The sequence below is a fragment of the Toxorhynchites rutilus genome, chromosome 3 (genome assembly GCF_029784135.1).
Source record: "Toxorhynchites rutilus septentrionalis strain SRP chromosome 3, ASM2978413v1, whole genome shotgun sequence".
Classification (NCBI taxonomy): domain Eukaryota; kingdom Metazoa; phylum Arthropoda; class Insecta; order Diptera; family Culicidae; genus Toxorhynchites; species Toxorhynchites rutilus.
Genome location: NC_073746.1, coordinates 291079271 through 291099459, shown reverse-complemented (window position 1 = coordinate 291099459; position 20189 = coordinate 291079271). Strand labels below are relative to the sequence as shown.

Below are 20189 nucleotides of genomic sequence, written 5' to 3'. Positions count from 1 at the left end.
GTTCTTCCTTCTCTTAGAATTTAGCTAGGCTAAGTTTTGATTAATAAAGATCAGTTTAATTTTGAAGTTCAACGAAAAAGGTTTTCGGTTTCGTGTCTCAGTAGTAATAGTAGTGCAGCGTTGGTTTTGTTCGGGTTACATTTTCACGTGTTCTTGTCGCCGCGGTGCCATTTGGCTTTCAGTGAACGCTTATTCAGCGAAACCAGTGAGCAGCAGCAGCAGCAATATTTTCCGCCGTCGCGCGTGTGCATTTCGCGCTGATGTGTTCAGGGAATTGAAAGTGATTGAATAGTGCCTCATGTGAAGACAAATCAAGCTGAAAAATAAGCAAGGATAATGACTGACAAAAAGGAAGAGGATAAAAACAAGTGGTCATCGTCTCTCGAGGTTAACGTGGCAATATACCACCGGAGCAACTCACGCCGGGTCAGCATATGGTAAGCCGAATTCCCCTTTTTTCTTTATCAACCACAGCTGCGTGAACAAAGTCTTGCTTGAAGCAAGAATCTAGGGAATTTCACATTCCCTAGATTAACAGGAGGCCTGCAAGTGTTTTGCAATTTTCTTTGCTTTTTTTTTGACTATCGCTTGTTTCGGCTCGTTTACAATCAAAATAAAGATTAACAAAACCAAACTAGCTTCTACCGAAGAGACGTCTGTCATGCAATTGATCGTAATGTATTGCAGTTTGTTTATGAAAGTGGTTGTGCATAGTGGTTTTGGCATATTGGCCCACCTGTAGTAATACTTCAATTCCTCTTGGTGCGTTGTACACTAAATTACATCTAATTCGACATGCCGAGGCACCACTCAGAGTCGCATTGGAGGCGATTTTGACCTGTAATTGGTCATTCGTGATGACAGTGGAAGGTGTCGACTTTCAATGTGGGGTCATAATTTGGGCCCCGAACACGATGTTTACAAAAATGTCCAATTAGAGGTAAAAATGTCCAATGAAACGTGTCGCATTGCAGGTCTGTCCAATTAGCTAGATGTCAAATTAGATGTAACTTACTGTATATAGTTGGAGAATTCTTCTGGCATCCCTAGTTTTTTCGTTTATTAACATTTGCTTAAGCTGTCAATAAATTTAAGAGATTCAAACCACAAATCACAGTTTGTTGTTTGCTCCCAAAATATAAGATAAATTTTAGCGCATCCAAGTTAAAATTGGGTAGTTTTGATCTTTAAATTCATTCGATTAATTAAAATTTCGCTGCAAGAGTGAGATGGCGATTGTTAGCAACAATTTGTAAGTTTATTTTGTAAATTCTGTATGGAATTGCACAATTGGAACCTAAGTTTAACTTAATAGGCCGATATGACCCCCTTGTGTTGATAAATGTTGAGACATAAATGTTAGAATGTTTCAATTAGGAAATAATAACAGCAATTCAAGTTTTTTACATGCTTTTTAATAGCAGAATACAGTGATACAAACTTAAATTCGTACGCCACTATGCAGATCTCTTTTCCCTTCTTTCGAAGGTCAAAAATAAGCTTTCGGAACATTCTATTTAGGTAAAGTCATAGTTTTATATGAGAGTGAAAAGGTTTGCTATCTGTCTTCAGAATAATTGTTTTTATTTCTCTAAGAATGGCGAATGTATGGAAATTGACTCAAACTCATTCGTACGGTATTTGAAATGATTCGAATTCGATTCCGAAAGTATGATCAGTGTTACGATTCAATATTTTACTTGGTAACCCTTGTTTATTGTGACTGTCTTCGGTCATTTCAGAAGGCTACCTCCGAGATTTTTTCAAGTGATTTTGAGGTCGTTTTTGATGATAGAATGATTCAAAAGCATGCTTATGACTTTTGAAAGAAGGGAAAAGAGATCTTCATAGTGGCACACGAAGTAGAGTTTCTATCACTGTATATCCTGTTGAATACTATTCTATTTTCGGTCATAAATCACAAAAAAGAAAGCGGAAGGAATTGCTAATTTATTATTTACATGCTTTGAAAACTATTGATGTTCGACTACATTCCATTTCAACAGTGAACAATGCAGCTTCTGTTCTGCTGTGTGCAACGAAGAATTTGGTTATACGCTGATCCCTTCTCATCACCAAGAGCAGCAGATGAAAACTATCCTGCAAAATGTGTGCAGTGTCACTTCCCAGTTGAGTAGTTATCCTATATGTGACAAATGCCGGCAAGAGTTCATAATTGTTCACAATCTTTCCGAGAGCTGCTTCCATATTCTGCCCAGCGCCGAACCGAATGCCATAAAGATAGAGCCAGAGTTAATTATCGATGACCCCGAAATGTCGAATAGTACTAACATTTTTGAGACAGATACAACATCGGACTTTGCGCCAATTCCACAGGAACCCGAATTGCAAACCAAGAGAGAAAAAGGTGAGGTATTCTTCGTCAGTGACGAAGACGAGACAATTTGAGATTGATTCTGGTTGTTACAACAAGTATACCAAGACAAGTAATTTGGATGCCTTACAGGAGAAAGTTCACTCACCCTCAGTTCATTAAAAATGTAAGAAAGGCTGACGTTTGAAGGCTTGATGATAGACTACATATGGTCACATACTTGTGGAAAGGGTTGTTATTCACCGCAAACATTGACTAATAATCTTTTTCAGAACAAACATTGTTAAACTGTGAAAGATGCGATAAAACATTTCGCTCAAAATACGCACTCGAAGTGCACGTTCGAAATCATACAGGTTGGTTGGAAAACGTTCGATTCGATAAATCATAGAGCGGGATCATTCTTTTGCAGGTGAACGTCCTTATGCTTGTTCACATTGCCCGAAAGCGTTCAAGAGTTCTTCAATGCTTCGAAGTCACATTCCAATTCATACTGGTTGGTAAAACTGGTTTACCACAATGAACTTTTCGGCAGGGTAATTTCTTTGCAGATAAACGTCCCTATTCTTGTCCACTTTGTCCGAAGGCTTTTAAGCATCGACCAACGCTAACAAGCTACATTCGAACTCATACGGGTTGGTGAAAAATGTTTTACAACAATGAACCATTTAGCAGAGTCTTTCATTCGTAGACGAACGTCCCTATTCGTGTCCACATTGTCCGAAGGCGTTTATAGGAAATACATCGCTCAAACTGCACATTCGAACTCATACGGGTTGGTAGAGAATTGTTTGGTAAGATAAACTATTCAGCAGAGTCATTTCATTGCAGGTGAACGTCCCCATTCTTGTCCACAATGCCCTAAGGCGTTTAGGCAACTTGTGGCGCTCAAACAACACATTCGAATTCACACGGGTTGGTCAAGAATGTTTTACTACAAACCAACAATTCATCGCATACTCAGCTTACCGGCGATCTGACTCTCCGTTTTTTTTAACTTTATACATGTGATGCAGCAACCTTAGGGTGTCCCATTTCGATTACGACTGAGTTTCTGCCCTTCATTCCGTGTCACCAATGGGTTTATAACCTCATACCGGATGAGAAATCGAAGAAATAATCGAAATCCAGATGTCTGATTAAAATATAAGGTAAAGCAAAGTTTTTGAAAAATTTAGTATTTAGACTATTTAGTTAAAATAACATTTTAAATATACCGTTAAAATATCTTACTCAAGTTAAATTAGGGGTCTCTAATAAAAAAAAAATGTTTTATTAGGGACATCTTTATTTATTATGGTTAAAATTATAGCAGAGACTTGTCGGACTCACCATGATATGAATTCATGAATTTGAAAAAAAAAGAAATTTCAATTTTTCGTGAAAGCGCTATCATTTGAGAAAAGCAATATAAAAATGAGATATAGATTTTCACATAAAATCGCATGTGAAAAACTGTATATATATATATAACATTTAGTCCAGTCCTCGAGATAAACCCATATTTTATAACGAAATTAATGTTTGTGGAATATCTATGCAATATCGGAACCAAGGCGCCTAGAAGTATATCCTAAGGTGGGCCAACTTGCTAAAACCACTCTTCAGCCATCTTGGAAGTCTACTGTGTTTTGTTTGTAAACAAAACACAATACGCTAGTGCCGAAGCTCGTTCCTGATCAGTCTGTCTCTTTCACGCTTCAAGCAAATAATTCCCCTTCTGCTTTCTTCCGTACTGTTTTCATATACCGCTCCCCTAACCAACTTAGTGACGAAACGGCCTCACCTAGTACCATAGACCCGTCTTGATCGGAACCATAGGGCAGGGTTGAAATTACAAAATCTTTGTTTTTGGCCTAAAATTATTTTTTCTTAGTTTTTTCTCAGAAAATCTGTATTGATATTTACTAATTTTATATGTCCAATTTTGAAACATTATCATAGATTTACACCCAGGTTTTTTTACGCGGTTTTTACTTGCGCGTTTTTTTTACCTTGATTTTTCAATTAACGCGTTTTTTTTACGCGGATTTTCCAATTAACGCGGTACCCGCGTAAGAAAAGACCAGTGCAAATAACACATCTCCCCCTCAGCAAACATTTTTCTCTTATGTTCCCTCAGAGCATATTACGGTAATTAGTGCTTGTAACGGACTTTAGCGCTTATGAGGAAAATTAGTGCCGCACCTTATCACGATTCTTACGTGGATTTTAGGTGTTGGGTAACGGGTAGCTCACCGGGCTGTACAACGGGACGGGGTTTTTACGGGCAGCGATTCGTGAATGGATTTCCCTGTCTACTTAGCTCTGAACGGTCCAACAGTGGAACTGCACGTGCATCGGCAGCAGAGTGTGCAAATCACAAGGGAATCTTCTAGCAACAGCAGATGACCTCATTCGTGAGGAAAACCGAACTATAGCTACCAGTGTCAACGAAATTGCAGGAAAAAACTACGGGTTTTCGTAAGCGAGCAACACTCACCTTTTAATTTCCGTTCTACGTAAGGGTAGTCCCATTTGATATCTATCATTAGGTGACATGTTTTTTTTACGCGGATTTTCCAATTAACGCGGATTTTCGAATTACCGCGGTTTATTTTACGCGGATTTTCCAATTAACGCGGTTTTTTTACGAGGTACGTATCCCCCGCGTAAAAAAAACCTGGGTGTAGTGTCATTGATTGACATAGTTATTATTGATACGACGTTGTTTGTGGTATCTACGTGGAGGCTACAAACATTTACAATGTAGTGAAAAAAAATGCTGGTTTATATTGCGTTATATAAATATTTTAAATACCTTATTCTAACAAATATAAGGTATTTAAAATATATCAAATTTCTATGATGCGGGGTATAAAGGTTCTTCAGATGCTGTTCAAAATATTCTAGGTCTGATCCTGTTACCTTAGATTTGATGCATTGGGCCCCATAATATAAATTGAATCAAGATGTTGATACAATCACTATCACTATCACATCGAGCAAAATTTCGTATTTTTTAAATCGAGATAATCTCTTCCCGAGCTCGAATTTTATTTGTTGCAATGGCATATATTCAAGCGTTTCTGAAATGTTTCCCGAAGGAAAATATCAGGAACGCAAACCAATACAAAATAATTCACCGAAGATATGAAACAAGCAAACCGACCAACTCGAAAAATTCTGACAGCTGTACCGATAGCTATCACTCGGTCGACTTGCTCGGTATCTATAATAGTAAAATAGAGCTAACGAGCAAAATTCTTATCGACTGGATTTCTATAATAGGGCCAAATATTCTGGATGTTTTATATATTGCTCAAGGGAATGGAATGAATTGTTCTAGTTTCCGAATTAGACTGGGTGAAATTGGGTGTTTCAGTTTGTTTAAAACAGTAAAATAAGTTTGATTATTGAGCTGTTCGAATGATTTAAAGTTCGTTTTCACTGTTTGATTCCGGCCCTAGTTGAACCTACCTAGGTTCATTATTTCAATGGATTTAGAACTTCAATATTTTATGAACTATGATTAATAATAATTTTATGATTAGATTAACTATCTCATGTAGACCGCAATGTGTTTTCCTAACCAGTACTAGACCGATTTTCTAGTTCGTGATAGGAAAACGCGTTGCGGCTACACAAATATATGGAAATTAAAGCTCTATTTTCAATGCTATTTATACATATTAACAATTGGAAACTTTAAAAGTATATTACAATAAATTGTTAGGGAGTGTACAAATCGATTGATGCCAAAGTATGTTGAGTACATCACGGATAGTCTGAGCAAAAAGCCTTCAAAATTTGACAATTTTCGTGACGCGAGCAATATCTAGGTTGTTAACATTTTGACGTTCGCACGTTTCGTAAAAAAATATTCGCTTGGCGCCGGCAGCGCTAATTCGGATCACTTGGCTTGTCGCCGCCCGTTCTTGATATTATCGGGAAATTATAAATTGTTAAGTTTTACTAAACTAATCGTTAGCTTTCATAAGTTCTCAACCCTGTTCCCTTACTTTCATGAAATTTTCAAGATATACATACGTGAATATTACAAACCTGTCCTCATGCCCCCCCATTATATGTCTATTAGGGTGCCAATGGATGTATGGGAAACAATCGACCCTAAAATTTCAAAAAGTTACCCTATACAAAATGTTCACCACCTCGAAAAAACACCCCATGCCGAATTTCAGCACAATCGGACTTAAGGGAGAGTGGCGCAAAGCGGTCCAAGTTTGAGTTTTTTGAAAATCGAAAAATCGCTCAAGGGAGGGAGGAGTAAAGGAAATCGGGGTTTTCGAAAATTTGTTTTTGATGCCAAATGTTTTGAAATTGCATGAAACGTAGAGATCTCATTCCGAAAATTATTTTTTTGTCAAAAAACGGCACTCTGGGACCGGTTTTTCCGCCTGAAAATTCGATTTTTGACAAAAAAAGTTCGAGATAACTGTAAATTTAAGACATTTGGCATCAATTTTTTTTTAAATCCTCGATTTTAGATATTTTTTTGTTTTCCAAAAAAATCAAATTTCAACGTTTGTGACACCAGTAAATGAAGTCAGAATTGGCTAATATTTTGCATAGGGTATATTATCGTGCAGATCAACATTTCGTAGCAAGTTTCGAATGAAAAATCGAGATAACTATTTTTATTAGCACCCAAAACCATACTTTTCGTTTCGTACTCCGAAGAAAAACCAAGTCCCAGAATGCCGATTTTTGATAAAAAAATTTTTTTCGAGATGACACTAGATCTCCACTCCCTTGGGTGATTTTTCGATTTACAAAAAAAATCAAACTTTGACCGCTTTGCGCCACTCTCCCTTAAGTCCGATTGAGCTGAAATTCGGCATAGGGTGTTTTTTCGAGGCGGTGAACATTTTTTATGTGGTAACTTTTTGAAATTCGAGTTGACCATTTTCATTGGCACCCTAATGTCCATGCGGGTAATCGATCTGTTTAGTAAAACATTCGGCCGATTAATTCGAAAAATAGTATATTGAAATGTAAGAAACTGCATTTAAGTTTGGAGGAACATGAGTTTCGACTGATATAATTGATGTTCTTAATATATCCGTATGTCCCCACCTCCTCTACTTATAAAAACATAAAATTTGTTGGCGTGTGTAAGTTGTTGTTACCTAAACAAAACCCAAACAGAATGCAAATGATACTAAAGTGCTATCGCCGACCACTGAGATACTATGCGCACGTAACCACTGTAACCGGACCGCACCGGACGCCAAGGTGTTAATTGAAATTCTTTATATGTTGCTGAAAACGTAATTGTACGTCAAAACTGAATTTTCCCGACAGCAAGAGCGATTTATAATTCTATGTAGTTGTATATTTCTCACGATTGCACACGATTCATTTTCGCGCAAAGCTGCATTCAGTATGACCGCCGACTTAGTCGTGTCGTCAGCAGCAATATTCCACGATTCCGCACGGAGAATGGCGTCCTAATATGTTATCGACTCGTGTATCAAATAAGAGCTAAAAATTAAGGTGGCTTCCAGAATAGAGCGAGTAATTTTGTTATCTCACGTTACTCGCGGCGCTGAATAATGGGGATTTTCTATTATTCAACAAACATTGGTTTCTTATGTAGAATTGCATGTAGGGCCCTATTATAGAAACCGAGGCGGTAAGAATTTTGCTCGTTAGCCCTATTTTACTATTGGGTTGGGGGAAAAAATGTCGTATTTCTGATCGAAATTTGACGCTTTATTTAACATACTTAAAATTGTCCAATTTAAGTCAAATATGCGCCGTTTTGTTCGCAAACTTGTTGCCAGTTAAAGGTAGGTTTAGAGTTCCCGTGAACGTGAACGCGGGCAAACACTTTTTTGTTAATAATTCATCAGTCCATACATAAAACGCGAGGAAAACATCTTGAAACGATAGGAAGAAACATTTTCTAGTTGAAAAACATGTTCAAACACAATTCATATTGATAAAAATGAATTAATTCAATATTTCACAACAATTCTGAATTTCCACCGTGGAATCGAGATGTTGGTGAACTCACCATAGTTCACCGACTTCGGTGAACGTGAACGTGAAAACAGTAGTGAATATAGACGTCAAAATATTTCCACGTTCATGTTCACGTTCGAATGTCCCAAGGCATTCTGAAAATTATTTCACCGCGAACTGTAAAAGGATATGTTTAGCAATTCTCAAGTTTTCAATGAAAATTTTGATATGGATGCAATTTCAATCAATCGGATCTCTGCGCGGGTTAAAAAACTTCGTTGGTTTGGGTTGATTGGTGAACAACTGTATATTTTATCCGAGTTACTTTATTGAAGATCGATGTTTATTTACTTCACGTTCACTGTCGAACTTTTAAAATGAACGTGAACGTGAACAAAATCATTCTATTCACCACGATTTTTTGAATTGTTTGTTAGCAATGTAGTTCACCGTGAAATGATCGTCCTATTCCACCGCCTGTTCAAGTTCACGTTCACGGGTACTCTAAAGGTAATATTATATTATCAGGCACGTAGCGTAACCGGCATGGCACGTTTCATGCAAGACAGATATTATTGCGTGTGTTTCAAATGTGTATGCGTATATACAGCGGAACGGCTCCGGACATACACAGCACGTTTCAGACAAATGCATGAAGGAATTCTCGAAAAGAATATTTTGCCGGTGCCGGGCACGAATTACACGAGCGAGTAGCACCATACATACAAATCAAACGTCGAAGTTCGTGGTATGAGTGCGTTCGTCGCTCTTCGGTACCTTTCGGTACGACATCGGTTGAATCACCAGTAGCATTTCTCCGCTCCGTCTGCGCTGCTGGTCCGTACAGAGAAGTTGCTATGCCTGATTATATGAGTACATCATGTATTTGTCTGCCGGTGTCGGTACGTGCCGTTTACGCTACGTGCTGGATAATATAAAACGGCCTTAAGGTAGGTTTAGAGTTCCCGTGAACGTGAACGCGGACAAACACTTTTTTGTCAATAATTCATCAGTCCATATATAAAACGAGTGGAAAACATCCTAAAACGATAGGGATGAACATTTTCTAGTTGAAAAACATGTTTCAACATAATGTATATTGATAAAAGTGGATTAATTCAATATTTCACAACGATTCTGAATTTCCACCGTGGAATCGAGATGTTGGTGAACTCACCATAGTTCACCGACTTCGGTGAACGTGAACGTGAAAACAGTGGTGAATATAGACGTCAAAATATTTCCCCGTTCATGTTCACGTTCGAATGTCCCAAGGCATTCTGAAAATTATTTCACCGTGAACTGTAAAAGGATGTGTTTAACAATTTTCAAGTTTTCAATGAATATTTTGATATGGATGCAATTTCATTCAATCGGACCTCTGCGCGAGTAGAAAAACTTCGTTGCTTCGGGTTGATTCGTGAACAACTGTATATTTTATCCGAATTACTTTATTGAAGATCGGTGTTTATTTACTTCATGTTTACTGCCAAACTTGTAATATGAATGTGAACGTGAACAAAATCATTCTATTCACCACGATTTTTTGAATTGTTTGTTCGCAATGTAGTTCACCGTGAAATGATCGTACTATTCCACCACCTGTCCAAGTTCACGTTCACGGGAACTCTAAACCATGCTTTAGAAGGAAACTTCACTATCCCCCCCTTATAAACCCCCCCCCCCCCCCCCGTCACTCGCCCTCCTTATTTGCAAAAAACTCAGTCAGCCAGTTTTCGCAAGCCTCTTTTGAGGCCAACTTTGTATCACCAAGAGCGTTTGCATGGACCGGAAGAGATGATAATCACATGGAACCAGGTCCGGACTATACGGTGGGTGCAATAGGACATCCCATCCGAGCTCCCGTAGCTTCTAGCGGGTTATCAAAGATGTGTGAGGCCGAGCGTTGTCCTGGTGGAAAACATCACCATTCCTATTGATCATTTCTGGCCGCTTCTGGTCGATCGTCTGCTTCAAACGGTCAAGCTGCTCACAGTAGAAAACTGAGTTGAGGGTCTGGCCATAGTTGATCAGCTCATAGTGGATGATTCCCTTCCAATCCCACCAAACACACAGCAAAACCTTCCTGGCCGTCAATCCGGGCTTGGCGATGGTTTGGGCCGGCTCACCGCGACTTTTTTCGCTTTAGGTTGTCGTACGTGATCCACTTCTCATCACCAGTCACCATCTTCTTCAAAAATGGGTCGAGTGCATCGCAGGCGTTGATTCGGTCTAAAAGTTTTTTTTTGCGTCAAGTTGTGTGGCACCCATACATCCAGCTTTTTTGGAATCCAATCTTCTGCAAATGGTTCCAAACGGTTTTATGGTCTATACCCAGCTCCTGGCCAATCGAGCGAGTACTCACATGCCGGTGTACTTGGATGATTTCAACGATTTTATCGGTTTCCACGACGATTGGCCTTCCAGTACGGGGTGTATCTTCGACAGCCACTACTCCAGAACGAAATTGATCAAACCAACGCTGTGCTGTGCGAATCGTTATAGTATCGGGTCCATAAACTACACGATTTTTTCGGCCGCCTTCGTTGCAGTTTTACCTCGAAGGTAGTAAAAACTATTTTACGTATTTGGCGAATTTCTTGCTTGGTGGACTCCATTTTTGACGCGCTATAACTTGAGACTGAAATGGACAATCACAACACTGTCAAAACGACACTTGTAGCACAGATTGTCGTCTTTAAATAGCCGTATAGTATGACCCGATGCGATAAGTACAATACAAGATATGTTTAAGTGTTGCCTTATAATGACAATATACGACATTTCTTTTTCCCCAACCCGATATTATAGATTCCGAGCAATTCGATAGCATCGACCGAGTGATAGCTATCGGTGCAGCTTTCAGAATTTTTCGAGTTGTTTGGTTTGCTTGTCGCATACCTTCAGAGAATTATTTTTTTTTGGTTTGCGTCCCTGATATTTTCCTTTGAGCACCTTTTTCGAAACGCCTAAATATACACAATCGCAACACATGAAATTCGAGCTCGGTGTGAGATTGTTTCGATTTACAAAATACGAGATTTTGCTCGATGTGATAGTGATTGTATCGAATCCTCGATTCGATTTATATAATAGGACCCGTATATTCCATTTTTTATATTCTTCTATTAAATGGTAATAATTTTGCGAAGTATTGAAATTTCACAAATTTTCATAAATTCATATTTTCATTTTGGTGAATCCAACACGGCACACGTCAAATTTTATTAAACTGAAAGAGTTATCTAATAAAAATATTTGAAAAAAAATCGAAAGGTATGTGGTTTAAGTAATAACATTTTTAAATATTAAACTCAATTATTGAGTAGATTTTTTAACGATGTATTTGGAATGTTATTTTTACCAAATAGTTAATTAATTTTGCTGTGCGACATATCTGATTCAGACATCCTTCAAGTAACGATTATTTGAAAATAGAAGTCCGATGATTACGGATACGTCCATATAATGAATCAGTTGTAATTTCAAATGGTCATCTGATGATAAAAAGGCCACAGGAGGGTTGTGTCCGAGACACGACCGCATAGTTGACGTAGGATTCCGTTAGCTATCTGCTGATTTTGGATATGTTTGAAGAATTACATCGTTAAACTCTTTGATAATGATTTGGTGGCACTGAAAAGAGCTGTTTTGTTTGGTTGTTGTGTATTGTTTGTTCACTCCACCAGTGTTTATCGAGGGATGATGACAGAAGGATGGTAAACAGTCATTGGATGGTGCGTATCAGATAAAAGATACCGTGGAACGTGGGGGAACGGGATATGATGAAACCCGCTCTGTAATCCTAGACGAGATGCCTCCTATGTTATGTATGGATGAACCAAAGAAAAAAAATCACCAGTGTAATATAAGATAATTACTAATACCGAACACAATTATCATTTTTCTCATCAGTAATAACATGTTACAGGTGAACCCCGATTATCCGCAAAATAGTCGGGCTAGATCACCGCGTATAACCAAAATCGCGGATAACGCAATAAAGGGCTAAACATGAGGTACTAACACGAAAAAAGATATTTTAGCATGAAAACTATGTTTTATCAATACAGAAATTGTTGAACAATCCATCTGTAAGGTCGTTTACATCAGTGATCAGATAATGTGAAAGCCATGACCAAAACAAAAGAGCAAGACTCTACCACTCACAGACAAATTTCGGGAAGGTTTGTGGAATTACTAAGGAACTCGCATTCCCGGGTCATCCGCTCGCGGATAATCGAGGTTTTACTGTACTTTAATATAGAGGAAACATACTAGAAATGGAACAGGTAGTTTTCTTTTATAACTTTTACTTTCAGAGTCTTTATTCAACCCAATGCGAATTTTAATTGGATTAACAGCACCTAATACTATATGTAGAGCATATGGGAAATCACTTTTTCTAATATTTCTTCACTTTTTCAATTTTTTTCGCCGTATGAACTTTCCTTGGGTGAAAATGAACACAACAAAACAGGCAGTTTAAACCAAACGACCTGTTCTTGGCAGCTTGGTTTTGATGTCTCTGTTAGGGAACCGCCGCATGTGTCGTCAATTTCGACCAATCAGAAGTGGGTATTTCCGTTAGGATAGGGGTTGAGATTTTTCGATTGGTCGATAGTAAGTTTCATGACATTTTTTATTTTCTTCACCATAAAAAGTTGTTATGGAGTGCCAAAATCGATTGACGCAAAAATTTCATCAATCCATCATGAAATGACTGAGCAATAAGCGTTTGAAATTGGACAATTTTTACGATGTGCTTGATTTTCGATTTCCAATTTCCATATTGTACCCCAATATGTTCCCGGAAGATGTAATCCTACGTCAAAATATGATTTTGGGTAGCTGCCACCTTATGTATAGGGTCTCAAAAAAACGGAGAGGGTCGTGTAAAAGTCGGCTTTTTTCGACTAATTTGGAATTGGAATTGCTCTATAATGTATCAATTGACTAAATCATTCCTTTATAGGGGAACGTCCCTATTCTTGTCCACATTGTCCGAAGGCATTTGTGCAGAATATATCGCTCAAACAGCACATTGGAACTCATATGGGTTGGTAAAAAATATTTATCCTCAATGAATCAATTAGAAGAGTCATTCCTTTGCAGGTGAACGTCCCTTTTCCTGTCCACGTTGTCCAGAAACGTTTAAGAATCGTAGAACGTTCCAAAAGCACATTAATCTTCATAGTGGTAGGTAAATATGTTCCATAGTGATGAACCATTCACCAGATTTTTTTTGCAGGTGAACGTCCCTTTTCATGTTTGTTTTGTTTCGAAACCTTCATGCGCTCTACACTTCTTAGAAAACACCTGGATACACACGATAATGATACAGGCGGCTCGAGACAGGAATCACTGGTGACCGCAAAGAAAGAGATAATGGAATGTTGATGAATCCCTTTGTCATTGGAAGCGATTGTAAAATAAAATCAGTAACAGGAATGTTTTCTGAAATTTGACAAAAAGTTGTTCAACTAACAGCCGTGAGAAGGATTATTAGGTGAGCAGATGGCAGAATTTGCGAGCGTAGTGTGCGGGATAACATGCGCTACCATAGCTACTTTTCACATTGTGACGTCAATATTTGTGTTTACATTCGATTGCCTTCCATATCCATGTGAAAACGCTTTTTGCGGCAAGTTTTTATCAATTGCAAACACTTTTTGTTGAGTTCCCACTGAATATGCGTATAATGTGACAGTGTGCAGTGGATATTTGGGAAATGATGTCGGAAAAGATGAATAAAAGTGATATTTTTGTGTGTCATTTTCACTCTCTCACCTTCATATACACAAACAAATTTTCGTTATTTTCGCGATGATATGATGATATTTTGAAGGCTCCCAGTACTGGTATGTGTGATTTGAGGAATAGTTTACAATTATGCAACATTTCATCAAAAATTCTGCTATTTCCGAGGACTAAGAATACGACTGTTCTCTGGACGTTTTTGCTCCATAAATGATGGAAGTAAATCGCAATACAATTATCATCTATTGAAAAACAATCAGTTACAAGATTTCATGAGCATTTTGGCTCATGACATCATCAAATCGGGAGTTATTTAAGGTAGTAGCCCGGTGTGACGACCGAAATTGCGACGTTTTTCCATAATTTTTTTTAGCAAGAAAATAAAATGTGATCGTTTTGAAATTTTTACATGTTTTTATTAGTGTTTTGAAATGTAAAAAAAATATTTTACATAAATTTATTTTTAATATTTGACGTTAGAGTGGAGTTCTCGAAAAGAAGATGAGCTGGTTCGGGGAAGCACACAGTTGGAAGGCTGAAAATAGAAAAAATAGAAAATTCAAAAAGATTATTATTCTGCAGACTTTATTTTAATGAACTAACCTATAATATACATAAAACAAAAAAACTAAAACAAAATGGCGAACACGTGAAAAATGTTCTCAAAATCTATTTTTTGACGTGGGACTACGTCTAACCGGAATATATGGAGGGTAAAATGAAAACCTAAACACAGAACATGCAGGAAAAAATGAAAGATTTCGAATGCTTATAGCTCGAACATTTCGTACTGGATAGGAGAGATGTTTGCATCACTTGATAGGGAATATTTCTACGCATCTATCGCAACTAACAAAATGTTGTTTTTCATTAGATAAACAATTGAATAACTGTAAAATATTAGGCGTTATCTAAACGCCCTAACTGCATCGTTTTAATTGGCCCGATTTACGGTTTCCCTAACACAGCCATCAAAACCAAGCAGCCTTGGGGAAATCTGCATTGCAAATACATGAAAGTAGGGGGACTTTTGTTCTCATCGAAAAATGTTCCCTAACACAGACTTTAAAACCAAGCAGCGAAATCGGCATTGCAAGCACACGAAAGAGCCTAGAGGCGAGTGAACTGAAAAGTTTAAACCCTCTTAAAGCCAAAAAGAAGAAAAAGAACACACGGAAGTAGGGGGAGCTTTTGTTCCCACCGAAATGTGTTCCCTAATAGAGATTTCTAAACCAAGGTGCCTGGAGAAATCGGTATTTTAAGTTCATGCAAGTCGGGGGTATTTTTGTTCCGACTGGAATGTGTTTCCCTAACACAGACTTCAAATCCATGAAGCGTGGGGAAATCGGCATTGCGAATTCATACAAATCGGGGGTATTTTTGTTCCGATTGAAATGTGTTTCCCTAACACAGACTTCAAAACCGAGGTTTCTGGGAAAATCGGCTCTGCAAATAAATGCAAACTGCGAGTACTTTTGTCCTCGCTTGCCTTTGTGCAGAGTGGAATATGTCTGTCCTAACATGATCTTCTAAACTTAGGAACCTGGGAAAATCGTGCAGCCACTAGAAGCGAATGAACTTCCCAGTTTCAAGCAAATTCGAGATTCGAGAAGTATGCACACTTTTGGGATGTAAACTTCAGAGGGAAATGTAAAATAAAATAATCGTTTGATAATTTTTTTTGTCTTTATTGGAAAGATTTTCAGCCTTAGGCTGGTTCATCAAACGTTTGATAATTCTTCCGTACATATATTTTGTTCTAGTCATCATACCAAACGTAAAAGGTCCGTCATTAAATTTACTTGTAACGAAGAACAATCAATCACAATAAATGAATTGACTTTACACGGCATTTGTTCATTTTTTTCACTCACAGAGCAAATATATTGAACTCAATTGAATTTGGAAACTGTTTCATTCAATCAAGAATTTAATCAATACAAACGAATGATTGCTCAGCTAAGGTAGTTCCACGTGAACCTTGCGGTTATATCATAGATATAACCCACTAATTTTTTTTTTGATAAATTGTTTAAATAAAATAGTTTATTCTTAAAACATTAAATGTTTTAAAGGTTACGTATTTAGATATGTGTGTCTAGAATAACGGGTAAATTTTTTAGCCAAATCGGTTGAATAGTTTTGAGTCAGTGTTTCCCTGAAATTTCGACAAAACGTTTTTGAGAAAAACGCGTTTAAAGTTTTGTTACTCGCTTTCTTACACACTACGGCGCGCTCTTTTATATTAGCTATAACTTTAAAAAATATTCAAAATTCGGTCTGAAATTTTTTGAGTATATTTTTAAAATGTTTTTCTTCCGAAAAATGTAAACAAAAAAAATCGATTTTTTGAACCCGTCGCACCGGGCTACTACCTTAAATATTGTTTCGTCTCTTACATATACATTCCATATTGAATGCAAATAATGACAACACTTTATTTTGTTGACTAATACAAATATATTCTGCCTACTGCTCCACCTCATATGTATCTCTTTGAACTAACAGATAGTAAAGAAAAGAAAAAAATGTTCTGACCGGTGCCTTGACTCTACACGTGGAGTCGAAAGCACGTTTTGAATAATCACCGTGTGTTGCTTACTGAATGGGAAGATTGAAGACAATTTAGATTGATGACAATTTAGTAGAAAGTTTCTGGTTTTATTTTGTAGAAGCAGTTAAAGATTGTTGATTGATGATTCATATCAATACTGAGTAGGGATTGCATTACCGTGCCAAAATTTCAATAACCGGTTATTCGGTAATGATAATTTCATTACCGGTAAAACCGGTAAAAACATACTTTAAAATAAACCATTTTCTTAAAGAAACGGCTTTTATATATAATGATTAGTTTACAAAAAACATTTTGCAAGTTTTTGCTGGGAAAGTAATACTTAAAGGACTCAGAGAATGTTAATTTTGTCGTCTTCTAGTCTAGATGGGATCTCATTAACAAAATTTCCAGAAGAGGAAAATGCACGTTCAGAGTCCAATGATGTTGGGCTTACAGTACAAAGAGCATAGAATACCATTGTCATGTATTTGCCTCTGTACGAAAACTCTTGTCCGAGGGATTTCATCAATCCGTTTAGACATTTAGCTTGGGCTGGAAGTTGATACCTTTGATTATTGCAATCGTCGTTGAAGTTTTTCTTTGATGCTCAACTGTTCTGCAGGTTTCGCATCGCCCAGTGGACGCTTTTCCTCATGTTGTCCAGCTACTGAATCAATATCCTCATCGTCAAATTTGATGAAGTCAGGAACAATTTCAAATGCCTGCTTGAACAATGCAGTCCGTGACGTTTGATAGAATACGCCAAAGTCATCATTAATTGTGTCACGAGCACGAGCAGAATGATTATTCATATACGGGAACAAATCGGCATATACGAAGCGTCTTTCTGCAATCCTTCCAATCAGGGCTTCAAGCAGCTGCTTCGAAAATGTCGATGGTTGCTCCGATAGCTGTTCTAGCATAAATTGCAATTTGACGTCAGTTCCATAAAAGGGTGTATTTCTTCCGCAATAGCAGTTCAACAGCGACCAGAACTGGTTCGAAAGCATCAACCAAATCCTTTATCGCTCTCAGTTCTTCATCGTTGAAGCTTATCCTGTGTTTCGTTTTCAAATCGAGAAGTGATTTTTGAACTGAAGTTCGGAAGTCGTAAAATCGGCGCAACACTACCAGTTGTTTGTTTTTGATCTTATTTGATTTTCGAGTTATATTTCAAAGCGGCACAAAGGCAAATATTATTTATGGGGTAAAAATAAAAATTACCGAAATTACCGGTTATTGATTGTAAAATTACCGGCAATTCGGTAATGGAAAATGACTCGGTATTACCGATAAAACCGGTAACGGTAAAACCGGTTAACAATCCCTAATATCGAGTATTTATCGCGAATCTTATTACTGTAATCGATTTCGTATTTTCTCACTCGGCCACAGGTGGTTATATATTTGAAGTATCAAGTATCATAATACAAGTATCAAGTATCATAATACATGTTGTTAAGCATTGTTTCAGTGGAACCGTACGCTTAAACATCGTTTGTGCAAAGCAAACCAACCAGCACCAGCATCCAACTATCAGATTGGAAGGCACGAAGCCAGTTTCAAGAAACTCAAATTTTGACGTCTGCGGCACTACTAATTAAAGTCCGATTGAGCTAAAATTATCGTCGCTAAATCGATTGGCATCAAACTTTTTTTTTAAAAGTCCCGATTTTATGTACTCCTAATCTCTCTCTATACAGCCATTCCATGCTAAACCGATATAGTGGTTCTCAGATTTTCGTGAAAATTGGTAGTTTTGTTCCTTATCGCAAAACATTAGACCCGTATTTTTTATTTTTTTCATTAGGGTGACCATTTCTATTTTAATGTTGTCCGAGAAATATCAACTTTTTCTTTTTTTTCAAAAATTACTTCATGACTTGAAAAATTCATAACTTTTGAACTAATACACCGATTCAGATGATCGACATATCAAATTAAAGCCAATGAGCTAGTCTTGTTTCAAAAAATATTACGCTCTGAATAGAAAAGGATTTTGTTCTCGTAATTATTGATTATGCATGTTTTTCACAGCTTACATCGTTTCGGGACCACGGGCGCCATATTTTTTTATATTTTTTCCTGAAAGCTGAGGTTTTTTCACTTAATATATCCAAATACCAGAGAGGTGTTATTTTTCCTTTTTAAGTTATGATTTTTCAAAGTTAACATGTTTTCGGTTTTCGTTCAATATTTCTATGCGACTAGACTGGATGTATGTGACTATAATCCAATTAATTGGCAAGTGTGTTGTTTTAAAAAAAAAGCTAGCTAGTAGGCTTTAATTTGATACGTCGATCATCTAATAAATTTTTGAAAAAAGTCATTTTTGGGAAAATAGGGAAAAATGATTATTTGGACCATCGGTTAACTTTGAGAAATCATAACTCAAAAACGAAAAAAACGCTTTCCTGGTTTCGAGATATGTTATTTGAAAAATCCTCAGCTTTCCAGGAAAAATATAAAAAAATATAGCGCCTTTGGTCCCGAGACCATGAAAACTATAAATAACAAATACAAACATTAATAACGAAAAGATAATTCAAATTTTCTGCTACTGTAGTATTTAAAAAGAACTAATTGGCTTTGATTTAATATGTCGAACATCTGAATTGGACCAGTGGTTCAAAAGTTATGAATTTTTGGAAAAAGTAATTTTTCGCAAAAATGCTAAAAAATGGATTTTTCGGACCACCCTAAAATGGAAATGGTACCCTTAACAAAAAAAAATACTGGTCTAATAATTTGTGATGAAGAACACCACTTTTGACGAAAATTTGAGAACCACTATATCGGTTTGGCATGGAATGGCTGTATATATATATATATATAAAATTGTTCTGTTCGGTTGTGTACGCGTCAAAAACTCGAAAAGTACGGAACCGACTGAGCTCAAAGTTGGACATAATGTACCATTCATTTCAAGGAATGTTGTTATGGCATACAAAATTGGAAAAATAGGAGGAAAGCTATTTTTCATATGGCTATAGTGCGTTTCTGAAATTATGCTTCTAATGAAAATCGACCATTCCGTATTAAATATGTGTTCTATGCGATGGAAACATCTATTTTCCAAGTGTTTGACAAAACCGTGAACTGAAATTGGGTTTCGAAATGATTGAAAATTTATCGATTTCCCTCATCTATCTCTATATATATATAAATGTTCTGTTCGTGTGTGAATAGCTGTTTGCTGCGGGAGCGCAGACAGAATGTATGGGAAAGTAGGGAATTCTTTCGTCCAATTTTTCATCAATTTGAACTTTATATGAGCTGAACAACCGTAATGTGTAGCATATAAATAATTGCTGAGGATATTTCCTATCAATGTGTGTATTTGGAACCAAAATACATTCATTAATCGAGGAGGTATTAGTGTTCAAAAAATGTACACTTTTTCACACCGAAATATTGAAATGGGCCACTATATTGAAAGGTTAGACGTAGTCCTACGTCAAAATGGAAAAAAAATGGAGAAAAATAATTTCTATATGACCATAGTGAGTTTCTGTAATAAAGCTTGTAATGAAAATCAACCATTCCGTATTAAATATGTGTTCTATGCGA

General features: G+C 37.0%; 1 protein-coding gene across 2 annotated transcripts; it reads left to right on the top strand.

Moving 5' to 3' along the window:
* Positions 1-1100: 1100 nt before the first annotated feature.
* On the top strand, positions 1101-14052 carry LOC129774939 (zinc finger protein 501-like). Of its 2 annotated transcripts, XM_055779039.1 has the most exons (10): positions 1101-1252; positions 2007-2368; positions 2608-2691; positions 2748-2831; positions 2887-2970; positions 3027-3110; positions 3167-3250; positions 13278-13361; positions 13418-13501; positions 13554-14052. In XM_055779039.1, the coding sequence occupies exons 1-10, from the start codon at positions 1230-1232 to the stop codon at positions 13700-13702; spliced, it is 1122 nt and encodes a 373-aa protein (XP_055635014.1). In that variant the 5' UTR covers positions 1101-1229; the 3' UTR covers positions 13703-14052. The 2 variants fall into 2 exon arrangements, with proteins under 2 accessions (XP_055635014.1, XP_055635015.1); XM_055779040.1 differs by lacking the exon at positions 3027-3110.
* The last annotated feature ends 6137 nt before the right edge of the window (positions 14053-20189 follow it).